This window comes from Artemia sp. Qi Xiang Cuo, chromosome 8 (genome assembly GCF_049724085.1).
Source record: "Artemia sp. Qi Xiang Cuo chromosome 8, ASM4972408v1, whole genome shotgun sequence".
Lineage (NCBI taxonomy): Eukaryota > Metazoa > Arthropoda > Branchiopoda > Anostraca > Artemiidae > Artemia > Artemia sp. Qi Xiang Cuo.
The window spans coordinates 62,256,250-62,268,672 of record NC_142801.1 but is presented as its reverse complement, the minus strand read 5'-3'; the positions used below and the strand labels follow the sequence as shown (position 1 = coordinate 62,268,672).

The 12,423-nt window shown below is 36.6% G+C and overlaps 1 protein-coding gene across 2 annotated transcripts in view; it reads left to right on the top strand.

Moving 5' to 3' along the window:
* The window catches only part of Pdss2 (Decaprenyl diphosphate synthase subunit 2), a 36,116-nt gene extending 28,721 nt beyond the window's left edge, over positions 1–7,395 (top strand). Inside the window, exons 5-7 of one of the 2 annotated variants that reach the window (XM_089093658.1) lie at positions 411–659; positions 3,085–3,219; positions 7,176–7,395. In XM_089093658.1, the coding sequence (XP_088949784.1) occupies positions 411–659; positions 3,085–3,219; positions 7,176–7,325 (534 nt within the window). In that variant the 3' untranslated portion in view covers positions 7,326–7,395. The remainder of the gene's footprint in view (positions 1–410; positions 660–3,084; positions 3,220–7,175) is intronic. The other variant, XM_089093659.1, reaches the window with a different exon arrangement.
* The last annotated feature ends 5,028 nt before the right edge of the window (positions 7,396–12,423 follow it).

Genomic DNA, 12,423 nt, shown 5'->3' with positions numbered 1-12,423 from the left:
CTAAATTTTTTGTATGTATGTTTCTGGGTTATGATGTACCGGTCAGTTTTGACTACGTTTCAATCAAATGTATTAAAAAAAAAAAAAAAAAAAAAAAAAAAAAAAAAAAAAAAATGCTCAAACAACTGGACTGACAAAAAAGGAAATAAAGTAGTAAATGAAAGGAAATAAAAATAAATAAAAGAAATAGAACTGAATAAAAGGAAATAGATTAGTTATTTAGCAAGGGAACAGCTCATATGCTTATATATATTTTATCCTAATGTAACCCACATGAAACAGGAACTTCTAAATTTAATTTTTAAAATCAACTTTAAAAGCGATTATTGAATGTTTGTAGTTGTTTAGCTCGGAATTATGGTGCCCTGGGCATGTAGAAAATCCTGGAATTATTTCACTCAAAATTTCAGGTGGTGGAAATAGTGAGTGCCGCCATTGGTGATTTTTCTGAGAGTGAATTCTATGGTAAAAAATCGGCTAATGGATCGCAAGAATTCGACTCAAATTTCCAAGTATCTGATTGGCTCGCCAAAATTGAGACTTCAGCTGCTAGTCTCCTCGCAAGGTCTTGTCAAGCTGCATTATTGCTCTCAGGGCACTCGGAAGATCATCAGAAGCAAGCTTATGAGCTTGGTAAAAATCTTGCAATTGCTTGCCAGGTAAGAACTTAAATACTTTTTTTGACTTTTTTTTTAATTTTTAGCGGTTTTCACATCACCTAAATTCTTAAATCGTATGATTTGCGAAAAGTTTGTTTTAAAGTTTGTTGTTTATTTATTTTGTTTTTGTATATATTTTGTAGGATGTCTTTGCTGAAAACTGTTTTTCAGTTTTTACTTTTTATTTCCTCAACTAAAAAATGAAAAGGAAAATGATGTAGTTATTTCGTGTTCCCAGCAAAGGAGAACTAGATTTTAGTCTTGAAAGGTTGTTAACCCCTATGTAAGACTTTTTAAATTTTCTTCAACTTTAACTTTTAGTTGGTCCCACATCAGCTAAATTTTTAAATCATTTGATTTGCGGAAGGATCATGTTTGTTTTGTTCTTATTTATATTTTACAGAATCTCCTTCTTGATGTAAACAATCTAGAAAGCTTTTGGGCGCCTTTGAAAAGGTTTTGTACAGGGGCGTAGTTTGCTATGGGGCATGGGGGGGCAACTGCCTCTCCCAGACCTTGGATCCCTCAGTCCCTAGTTTGCCCCCCCCCCTCCCAGCTGAAATTTAGTTTCTTCCAAAATCTTGTCAAAGCTAAGATAAATCTGCATAATTCAAGCATCAACAGAAACAGATAAGTTTTCTTTAGTTTATATTTATCTTTATAGAAGGAAATTGACATAGGAAATGGTGCTAGCAGCTGGTTTGGTGTTGAATCAGGAGTTAAGCAGGGTTATGTTCTATCCCCATTTATATGGATCATTTTGATGGATTTTTTTTCAAGGAGCAGGACAAAGGATATGGGAGAATATGGTACCAAAGATGAAGGCAAAATTCTCCTAGACTTATCCAGGTGATTTGAGTGTCCTAGATCAATATTTTAGCCACATGAGTGAGTTTCCGGAGGCTTTGAGAGTTGAGGTTGTAAGAATAGGTCTGAAAATAGGGGGGGAAGTCAGAACTCGAAATAAATGAGGGTGGAGAGGGGACTGCAAAATTGATCAGCTGGATAGTTTAACTTACCTGGATAGGATTATTATTGAAGACAGTGGTGTGATGACATAGTGATTTTCACCAAGGCGAGAGGTGATTTTTTGTAATTGAAATTTTTTTTAGAAGAGTAAGTTATTAACTAATGTTAGAATATTGGAAGCTATGGTAATGGCAATGGTCAAGTACAGCTCTGAAACGTGGGTGCTTCACAAGGTTGAATAAGATTAGTTTTTTTCAGTGGAATTCTCTAAAGATAGTCTTAGGTACTCCTTTGAATTGAACGAGTGTCAAGCAACATGCTATACAATAATCTGCTTCGATCCCACTTTCTAGGGCTCTTTTGAAAGAAAAGTTGAGATGGCTTGGTCAACTTTTACGGATGAAGGGTGGCCAGCACACCAAGCGTGAATAGCGACACGAGGACTCGAACCCCTGTCCTAAAGGACAAAGGGTCTCAAGTCTAGTGCACTAACCACTTGACTAGGACGGCTATTATGCAAATGCCCCCCCCCCCCTTTCTTAAAATTTAACTGGGAATGTCTTCTATGTAATATAACTAAATTGTGTCAATAGATTCTGTGCTCCAGGACGAAGAGTAATGTTAGTTAGGTAATTAAGTGTTAATTAGGTTAATTAAGGTAAGGAGCCTGAATTGAAGTGGAAAATAATTTAAGCCTCTGGTTGTATGGTCAACCTTATTCTGCTTTTAAAACAGATGCTTTAGTCGGCAAAGGGGTCTTAATATAGTTAATTACTTAGTTAATTATCATGAATTAAACAGTAAAATTTAAAGTGTATAGATATTGCTTACCTTTAGTAATGTGGCAAAGCAACAACAGCCCCAACCTAGAAGCGTCTCTAATTTAGTTAATCAACTAGCGCTAGTTTTAGTTTAGATATTTACTATTCACTGGGGGGATTATTTTGGAATTAATGAACAGTATTGTCTGCTGTAATAATCCAGGCTAATCAAGACCTTACCGCTCTTGAAAATGCCATATCAGATTCAAAGTACGACCTGGATGGATCTTGCTTACCTTAGATTCTTAATTACAGTAAAAGGGGACATTACCGCTTTCAACAGTGCAGTACCACATTCAAAGTACAGCCGAGACGGATCTTGCTTACTTTATATTGTTAGTTATACTTAGGAGGAGGGCTATAATTAACCACCCTTTAATAATTAATTATAATCTATAATTAATAATGATTAACTAAAAATTATAATTGATTATAGTCGTTCTTAATTAATTACGATTAACTGAAATTATTATAGTTCTTGTTAATTAATTATTAATTAAAGGATTATAGTTAGTTATAATTCACATTAGTTGTAATTGTTAATCACATTAGGCTTTAGTTTTAGTTTCTAGCCATTCTTAGAGAATTATTTAAGGAATTAAGGAAAAAAACAATTTTCAACTGTAATATTCCAGGCTAATGAAGACATTACCGCTTTTAACAATGCAGTATCGGATTCAAAGTACGACCTGGATGGATCTTGCTTACCTTTAGTCATATGGCTAAGCAAAAAAAGCCATAACTTAGAAGCATCTTTTCTACCAGAGAAGGTATAGGCCCCCTTTTAATTCTGTTTTATTGATGTATATCTGTTGTTAGTATTTTTAAGAATAATTATTTTCAACTTGGGTTACTACAGAAATCCTGATTGCAGTTGGTTGAAACGGCTGTGTTTTTTTTTCGGGGGGGGGGGGTTTATGAGCAGGGTCACCAATTTGAGAAAATTTAGGGGTTGGGTGGATGCGGGGACAAAATATATTTTTCAAAATTTATGGGGGGGGGGCAATTTTTTTCGATTTTCAATGAAAAAACAAAATATTGTTCATAGAAAGTAAAAAATAAAGGTAATTTTCAAAAATCTAGGGGGAGGAAGCTCCTCACCTCCCCCTCTTTGGGTAGTTTTGTTTGTAAATCTCCCTCTTATTTATTCTTAGGTAAAGATCCTATTTTTGTCGTAAATAGTTAAACTCCACAAAAATACTTCAAAGGAGGGAGGATATCGCCCCCTTTATACCATCCAGCGATTTAAGTGCCACACCGTTATTGTTTGCTGAAAACACAAGGTAATTTATAAGGATTTGCAGTTTTTTATAACATAGGCAAATTTTGTTCAAAAATAGTAAGAAGATTGTTCACTGTGTATTGACATTTTAGAATTTACGCCAACCGGACACATTTTTAACCTTTTTAGTCTGTGATTTTCTTTATATTTTTTTTTTCATACAATTTACGTACTAGTTTACAAAAACTCGTGGACTATATTAGTCATGAAATAGGGGATAAGACCATGAAATTGTTGAAACTTTGAAATAGCACTTGGCAAATTTCATTTTTTATTTGTTTTTTTCTTTTTTGGTGAATTTCATTTTAGCCCTAATTTGCTTAATTGTTCATACAGAATTAAAAAATGTAGTATTTAAAGGGTGCTCCGGTATAAAAAGAAAACTTCAGACTTCCAATTCAGGTTATTATTTGAATCTTTTATTTTTAATTTGCATCTTTAGCGTTCTAGGTATTCTACTATCATCAATATAATGTGATATATATAGAAAGTAACCGACTTAAAACTACGATAATATTGGGTGTTTCCGATTGTCGATCATTTTCAAGTGTGATTAGAGATAGGATAAGCTATACAGCAGGGACAGCGGAACCGTCCACATGTTTTAGCACTTGAGCAGAAGAACATTTGTTTAAACAAAGGGTATAGAAGTGTATGCGTTGTGCATACATAGCGTATACATAGTGTATAGAAGCTATACAGTAAGGACAGCGAAATCGTCCAGGTCTTTTAGCGCTTGAGCAGAAGAACATTTGTTTTTACATAGTGATACCAAATATAAACATACCGTCTTGATGCATTTTTTTTAATGTTTTCTCGATTTCTTGTTTAATATTTGTCTTCTGTAGCATTTTTTTTCTCTAGAAATGACAAGTGTTTTAATTGGGGATTTAATTTGTAGTTTTCGTCCTTCTATCGGCAACTGATGTTTTTTTTTTTAACATCAGGGTTCGTCTCCTGCTCAGGTAAACCGGTAAAGTGAAATTCTGGTCTGGCTGTTTCTTTTTATTAAAAAGAAACAGGGTTGCCATGAAGGCCATATCTAGGGGGGAGGTACTTGGGGGGCTTACCCCCCCCCCCCAAAAAAAAAAAATTATTGTTTGACTCGTAAAAAACGTAACAAAAATGCATAAAAACGACTTTTTAATGTGTTTTTTATGTTTTTTGGTTCCCCCCCCCCGAACAAAAATTCCGGCTACGAACTTGGTAGCCATTGATCAGTTACTACATAAAACTACTCGAGACTGGTCAAATTTCCAAATACCTGTATTTTTGCTAAATACTTGTCCGCCCAAAATGTTTTAGTTTTGTGTCCTGTGGTGGCGCAATGAGTTTAACCCCAGCTTGTTAATACGGGATCTTCAGTCCGAACTCATCTGTAGCAACACACTGCAGGGCCGACGTAAGGACCTTAGTAGTCAAGAAGGGTTGTTAATCCAATACATACATACATGTAATAATTTTGTTTGTGATTCTCTATCTGTTGGAATCCGAATTTTTGACAAAAAAAAAGATCTAGTATTGAGCCTCAGTGCTTAGGATCCCTGAGTGTTCATTTTCTAGGAATTTGCTGTAGCCACATGTATGAAGATTTGGTCCTCTGACGTGTGGCAAGCTGCACCTAGCTTTTTATTCTTAATGTATTGTATTACAGCATTAGCTTTATCCGTTATAGGAGGGGTTTCAGATGCCTCAAATCGGTTTTTTCTTGTGTTGACCTTGACCGATAAAGGTGCTATCTGATATGCAGATGTTGGTTTCTGACGTGTTGCTAGCTGCACCCAGCTGGCCACAAAATAATGTCTATTCTAATAATGTATATTGGCCACAAAATAATGTCTATCCAGCTAGCCTAAATGTCTCGAGTTAGTTTTTCTTGTGTTGACCGTTATCGATAGAGATAAAATACCTCTCATTTTTAGGCTTAAATTTTATATATAGGCTATATGTATTTCGTCATTAAGTTTTTGTTTCAGCTGTAGATAGTTGATAAATAAAAGTTCAAATAGGGATAAAATCCTTTTAGTAGACAATGATGATGATAACAGTGATAGAAATTCACAAAAATACCAGATATTTCGGTCACATATGCAGTGACCGTTGCACTGCATACAGTGACGTGATGACGGTCACTGCATATGTGACCGAAATATCTGGTATTTTTGTGAATTTCTATCACTGTCTATTAAAGGATTGTATCCCTATTTGAACTTATATTTATCGTCATGGAAAGGCATTGTGGTCTCCGAAATTATCTACACAATAGTTGAACAACTTCTTCATAACACCTGCTTTAACATTAAATTTGGGGAAAGGTTTTTGAAAAGGCTATGGCCCTAGGAATAGGTCAGATATCAAACACTCCTTTTTTCATTTCTTTTGGCTTAGATATTTCATGTAGGTGTACTTTTTACTTAAATAGCACGTCGATTGTAACTCTTTGAGTTATTTCACATCACCGTCTGTGTTTCTTAGGAGTAGGGTCAAACACTTTAAAAGGCTATAACTTGTATTGGTGATTAAATGTCAGAAGGGTTAAAGGACAGGGCCTTGAGGAGTTAGAAGTCTCAATTGTGCTTATTTTTTTATGCCCAAATTTTCAACATATGTCCAAGTTTTCAGCGAATAGTCATTTGGCGACTGACTAGTATTTCTCATTTTTACTGTATATTTGTGTGGTTTTTTTTCTATCTGCATTCGCAGCCATAGAACTTTCTTGGGGGGGGGGTCGTATTTTATGTGTTTTTTCTTTTTATGGATCAATAAATCTTATCTATTTATTTAGTTTTTAAGTACTAAAGTAACTTTAGTAACTTAAGTACTTAAGTAGTACATCAGGTACGTTTGTATCAGTTTTTAGTATGTTTATCAGCTGTAAGTCCATAAGTGTGTTTTTTTTCGTTCTTTTTTATCAAAAATAGACTATAATATTGAAAAGATACACAATTATTTTCTAATGCATATTTTAAATTCTTCTTCTTTTCTTTCTTTTATCCAGTGGTATTTGGTCCTCCTTTCTGCGTTTAATCTTCTTTTTCGTTTTCTCAATAATAAGTGGTGATACATCACGTAATGTATAGAATCAAACTGGTTTTTGTTTCTTTTTCGTACTCCTGAAAGAAAAAAAATCAATCCTGTTTCTTTCTTCTTTTTTTATCTAAGACTCTTTGCTTATTTGTAATCTAATTTGTCCCTATTTCTCTATTATTCCTTCACTTTACTACCTATCTATCTTACCTCCTACTCGATGTTCCATAGCTTTCCACTTTTATAATTCCTCACATACATAATTTTTTCTCTCCTATTACATTTTATCTACCTTTTTTCCTAAAAACTTGTTTTTTCATTCATACAATTCTCCGTCCATAAGTGCGTTTTTATCAGCTATCATTATATTTACATCAGTTTTAAATGGAAGTTTTTGCTTAAGTCTGTTTATTTTAGATCATCAAGATGGCCAACACAGATGAGGTTCTGTCTCAGGCTCAGGAATTAAAATATTCACATTTGAAAATGGCCTTAGAAAATTTAAGTTATTTTCCCAATGGTATTGCAAGGAATGCCCTTGAAAAAATAATGAATTCTCTTAGATGACTTACATTGTATTTATTGTGAGTAAACATATGTTTATATATATATTTTTTGTATAAATAGAGTTTTATTTGCGTTATTAGTGCATAGAGACATTAATTTTATATAAGATGCGTTTATTAGATAGAGTATTTATTAGATATAGATTGAGTGACGTAAAAACAAATTAATAATCTTGTGCAGATAAGACGCCTCAATATAAGAAGCAGAAAAGAAGACAAAAGCATAGTAAAGGAAGGTATTTCAAAGTTCTTATTTTCAACCTTCTATCCATTCAGGGCAATGGGATACTAAAACCTTAAAAACTAAATTTTAGATTGAGTGACGTAAAAACAAGTTAATAATCTTGTGCAAGTAGGACACCTCAATATAAGAAGCAGAAAATAAGAAAAAAAACATCTTCACCCTTCTGTTCACTCAGGGCAATGGGTTACTAAAACTTAAAAACCAAATTTTACAGCCCAAATATGCGTCTGGAAAAGTGCTCTTAAACCCTTACCTCCATAGCAGCCCTACTTGTAGGATTCACAACATCATATATACTTCCATATGAAGAGTACATGTGGCGACTCAAGCTACCAAGCCTTTTGTATATATTTATATGAAGCACATCATTTTTGCTCTTGATAGCCTCTCCTTACAAACTCGTTCTGATCTTTTTTGCATTCAACCTCTGCACCTGCTAAGGGGCACTCAAAGAGATCACCAAGATGTTATGAAAATCTTGCCTACACAGTATATTTTTCTCTAGTGGAGGGAAAAATCTCTAGAGATCGTTTAAATTAGAGACAATATATGCAGAAACACCAGAATAGCCCTAGCCAACGCAGCATTTCAGTCTGTATTTCCAGTCTGGAAATCCACATAATACTCAAGGAAGCCCAAACTCAGATTGTTCCAGAGTAATGATTTGTCTGTTCTGATTTATTCTATGGAATTCCTAAAGCTAACGATGGAACCGGAGAAACGTCTTACCGCCATTGAAAATAACCATTTTTGCTGAATCCTAAGGATTTATTGGAGAGACTATGCAGACTATGCCGAGATCGGTGCACACAAAGGACAGCCAAACATTGCCTCCGCTGTGATGCACTGAAGATGGAGATACCTTGCACATATCCTCCGTATGCCAGATCATAGACTTCCTCAAATGCTCATCCACTGGCAGCCAGAAGGCACCCGTCACCAATGAAGACCAAAGAACGTGCTCCGTAAAACGCACGAACGTGACAGAAGAGCCCTTCAGACGAGTCGCATCCCAGAATGGGACGACATCTATGCAGTGGCCCACTTGAGGGAAGATTTGAGGCTACTTGCTGATGCCCTGTGTGCCACTGGACGAACTAAGATCGAAGGTAAAGTCAGTAGAAAATTGAAATACTTTCTGGGTATGATTTGACGCCAATTGGAGTAGTGTCAAGTAGATAATTATTACATCAATTATCATATTATGTGAATTATATAATTGATAGAGATATATTTGTGAAACCAGCAAGTCATCAATACTTCAGTACTGATGCAGTTCATTAGAGCTTTTATTAATTTTTTCACTATGGACCCTAAACAAAACAAATCATTAGTGTCGCTAACTACCTTCTTATCTCAAATGAGTCAAATTGAACAGGAGACGCACAAAAACAGGTAAAAGCGAAACAAGAAAACAGTTTATTTAGGTTTTCGCCAGTTTTTTTTATATTAAAATTTAGTTTGAACCCATTTTTAAGGGCTATATTGAAAGGAAGGTACTATACTGAGATGGCTGGGACGTGTTTTACGGATCAAAGATGACAGGTTGTCAAAGATTTTGCTCTTTGGCCATACATCTGGAGCTAAACCATAAGCAAGTCTTCCCCGGATGAAGGGTTTGAAGGAAATTGGCACTTCATGCGAGGGGGTGAAGAGTGAAGCTTTGAATAGACTAGGATGGATGAGGAGCGTTCACAGTTGTTTTGAAATTAGGTGGCTTGGTGCAGGAATGAGTTGCTAGTTGCAGTAGTAGAAGAAACATATATCAGTATGTTTCAATTTTCTATCCTTTGTGCTTCCGAAATTATAAAAGTTTGAAAACCTAGTGATTGGTCTGTTTGTGTAAGTGGCCAATAATTTTCCCGAAAAAACTGTAAGTTACAACAAGTGGACACGGGAGTGAGGGGGTGGGTGGGTGAAGGGTATTCTCGTCCCCTGTTAAGTTTGAAAAATGTGAGCCTAAAAATGTATTTTTTTAGATTTTGTAAATTTCTTTATGGAAATGCTAATTATCCGTTTGGCCGGACTGTTTTATCACATAACCCTTTCAAATCTGTATAAAAAGAGAAGATGAAAAAACTTAAGTGTTTATTTAATCATTTCTATGCAGAAATAAACAAATAGAATCCTCTTGCAATTTTCTTGTTGTTGGCATATTAACAGAAAAAGAAAACATCAGTGTAGTTTATGTTTTAGAAAACGTTAGACTTTCCGGTTCAAAACCAGATATATCTTCAGCTGAATATAAGATGACAGTTTAAGAGCTGTTTGCGTATGCCATCAGGCCATTGGATATGCCTGATGGTGAAATCGATACTCACCGAGGTCTTCTATTTTCCTATAATGACTCATCCTTGTTGAATAAAAAACATATGTCAAAACCAGAATTGTTTATCTAGTTTGCACATACCTGAATCTGGGGAAGGTAAACAAGAAGGGTGTGCGGAAGCACCGGATGGCTGGTCCCACTTCCTGGCGAAGGGCCATGAAACGGAGATCAGCACCGCCGATACGAACTTGGAAGTCCAATGCCGTATTACTTTCCTTATAATAATACTTGGCTCCAATTCAAGGTGACATTTTAGAAGCTGTTAAATTGCATAGTTATTCTAAGCTTTTCAATCCAGTCTCAGACATAATCATCCAAATGCCGCTATAATCCAAATGCGTAATTTCACACAATCATCAAAGCCCTGTTTTGCCCTTATATTAAAGAATCCACATAAAGAGCTGAACGACCCCAAGGACCGCAAAACTTTCATTGATAACTTGTGTGGTGACTCGAAGTCGGTGATAACTGAGCTTAGACCAGGAAAAGATACTTGGCGCCTCGTTGTAAGTGATAAAATGAAGCTACTGTTGTAGCTGATGATATCAAATCTAAGGAGACCAATCGCTAAGACTACAGCTAAAAGTTCCAGTGTATTCTGGAATTGTCTGTTTCGTTCCTAACAGTTTTACCCACGCTCAGTTGCAGAACTTGATAATTAACTGTACCGAAGTGTCCCATATCGGCAAAACTAGGTCCTACAAGCTTCGGTTTTCTCGTCGAGAAGACTTATTAGTAGCCATTTCCTCGTCAGTGATAATCGAGTATGAGCAAATTCGCATTGAGAAGTTTTTCCCTCTCCCTCCTCGCTGCTACAACTGTCAAGCTTACGGACATATTGCCCAGCACCGTAAAGCTCTTATTTGCTGTTCGCGCTGTGCGCAGCCGGACATTCAAACAAGCTGGAAACCCCCTGTCAAAATAAAATGCAGTGTGCGCTGTGCAACCAGGCTGACCCTCCTTATTATAGCTACAAATGTCCTGTTGCTCAGAAACTTATGAATCCCCCAAAATGAGCACTGATCTACGCGTTACATCATGGAATATTAATGGAGGCGTCTCTGTGAAATTATCCGTAATCCAAACTCTATGTTACACGAACGACGTTCTCTGCCTACATGAGCACCTTCTCACTGCTGACAGTCTATGTTTGTTGAGCACGATTGCTTCTACTGCCGTAGTAAGTCATGCCGCTAGACACTCCGGGGCTGGTCGGCCGGGCGGAGGTACTGCTATTATTGCTAGAAGTGTCCTCGTGCCCGAAAAATTTCGGGCAGGATAGTGACTAGTGACTATTTTACGGCAGTCAAAATTCAGAATTATGTGGTGGTCTCAGTGTATTTACCCACCGATTACCGTAATGCTACATCAGAAAGGCAATTTGATCAAGCTTGGCGCCTAGTCAGTTCTCTTGTGTCTGATTGTGAAGTGCAAAACCTAGCAGTAATCCTTGCTGGTGATATGAACTGTAGCCTTGTTGACGACAGTAGCAGTCGTGCAAATATTCTGAATAGTATGGGCCCTCAACTCCTGGTAGTCGAAAATACCCAAGGTTTCACATATATCCATAAATCTGGCAGTACCTCTTCTCTAGACGTTCTCGTGTGTTCCCCTAATGTAAAACCAGACTCAGGATTCTCACTTATCTCCACTTTCGAAACCTCAGACCATATGCCTATCAGTAATATGTTCCCTGTTCAACTTATTGCACTGAGTGATCCAAGTCCAAACAATGATAGTAAAGGGCATGACATCACTGACTGGGCTTGTATAGATATGTTTGCGTTCCAGGCTGTTAGTGATACTATCATAGGCAGCACGCTAGCGCTGCCTAAGTAAAGAACGATGTGGGCACAATGGTTTTTTTTCTCCATACCCGGGCACTTCATATCAAAGGAGTTGTCGTAGAAACTTCGTAAAGGGCTCATTCGATTGGAAATTGGAGTGGCTAGTACCATTTTAAGTAGTTGAAAGGGATTGGAGGGTAAGTAGCCCCCCCCACGCCCATTCTTCCCCCAAACATATCCAATCAAAATTTTGAGATAGTAATTTTGTTCAGCTGAGTTGTTTTCCAGATAAAAAATATGTTTTTGAGGAGGACACTCCCCCACAACCCTCGGGGCAAGGGTTTTAAGTTATGTCCTGAGGGCATATAAGAACGATGTCGGCACAATGTACCATTTATTATTTTATTTTCCTTTAGAGCAGGGCACTTCATATGGATGGGGTCGTCGTAGAAACTTCAAAAGGGGCTCATTCGATTGGAAATTGAGAGCTCTAGTGCTTTTTTAATAGTCGAAAGTGATTGGAGGGCAACTAGCCCCCTCCCCCACGCCCATCATTCCCCCAAACACATCCAATCAAAATTTTGAGATAGCCATTTTGTTCAGCGTAGTTGATTTCCCGATAGGAAATATGCTTTTGAGGAGGACACTCCCCCACAACACTCAGGGCAAGGGTTTAAAGTTATGCCCTGGGGCCATATAAGGTTTTTATAGAAGGCGTTGTCGTAGAAACTTCAAAAAA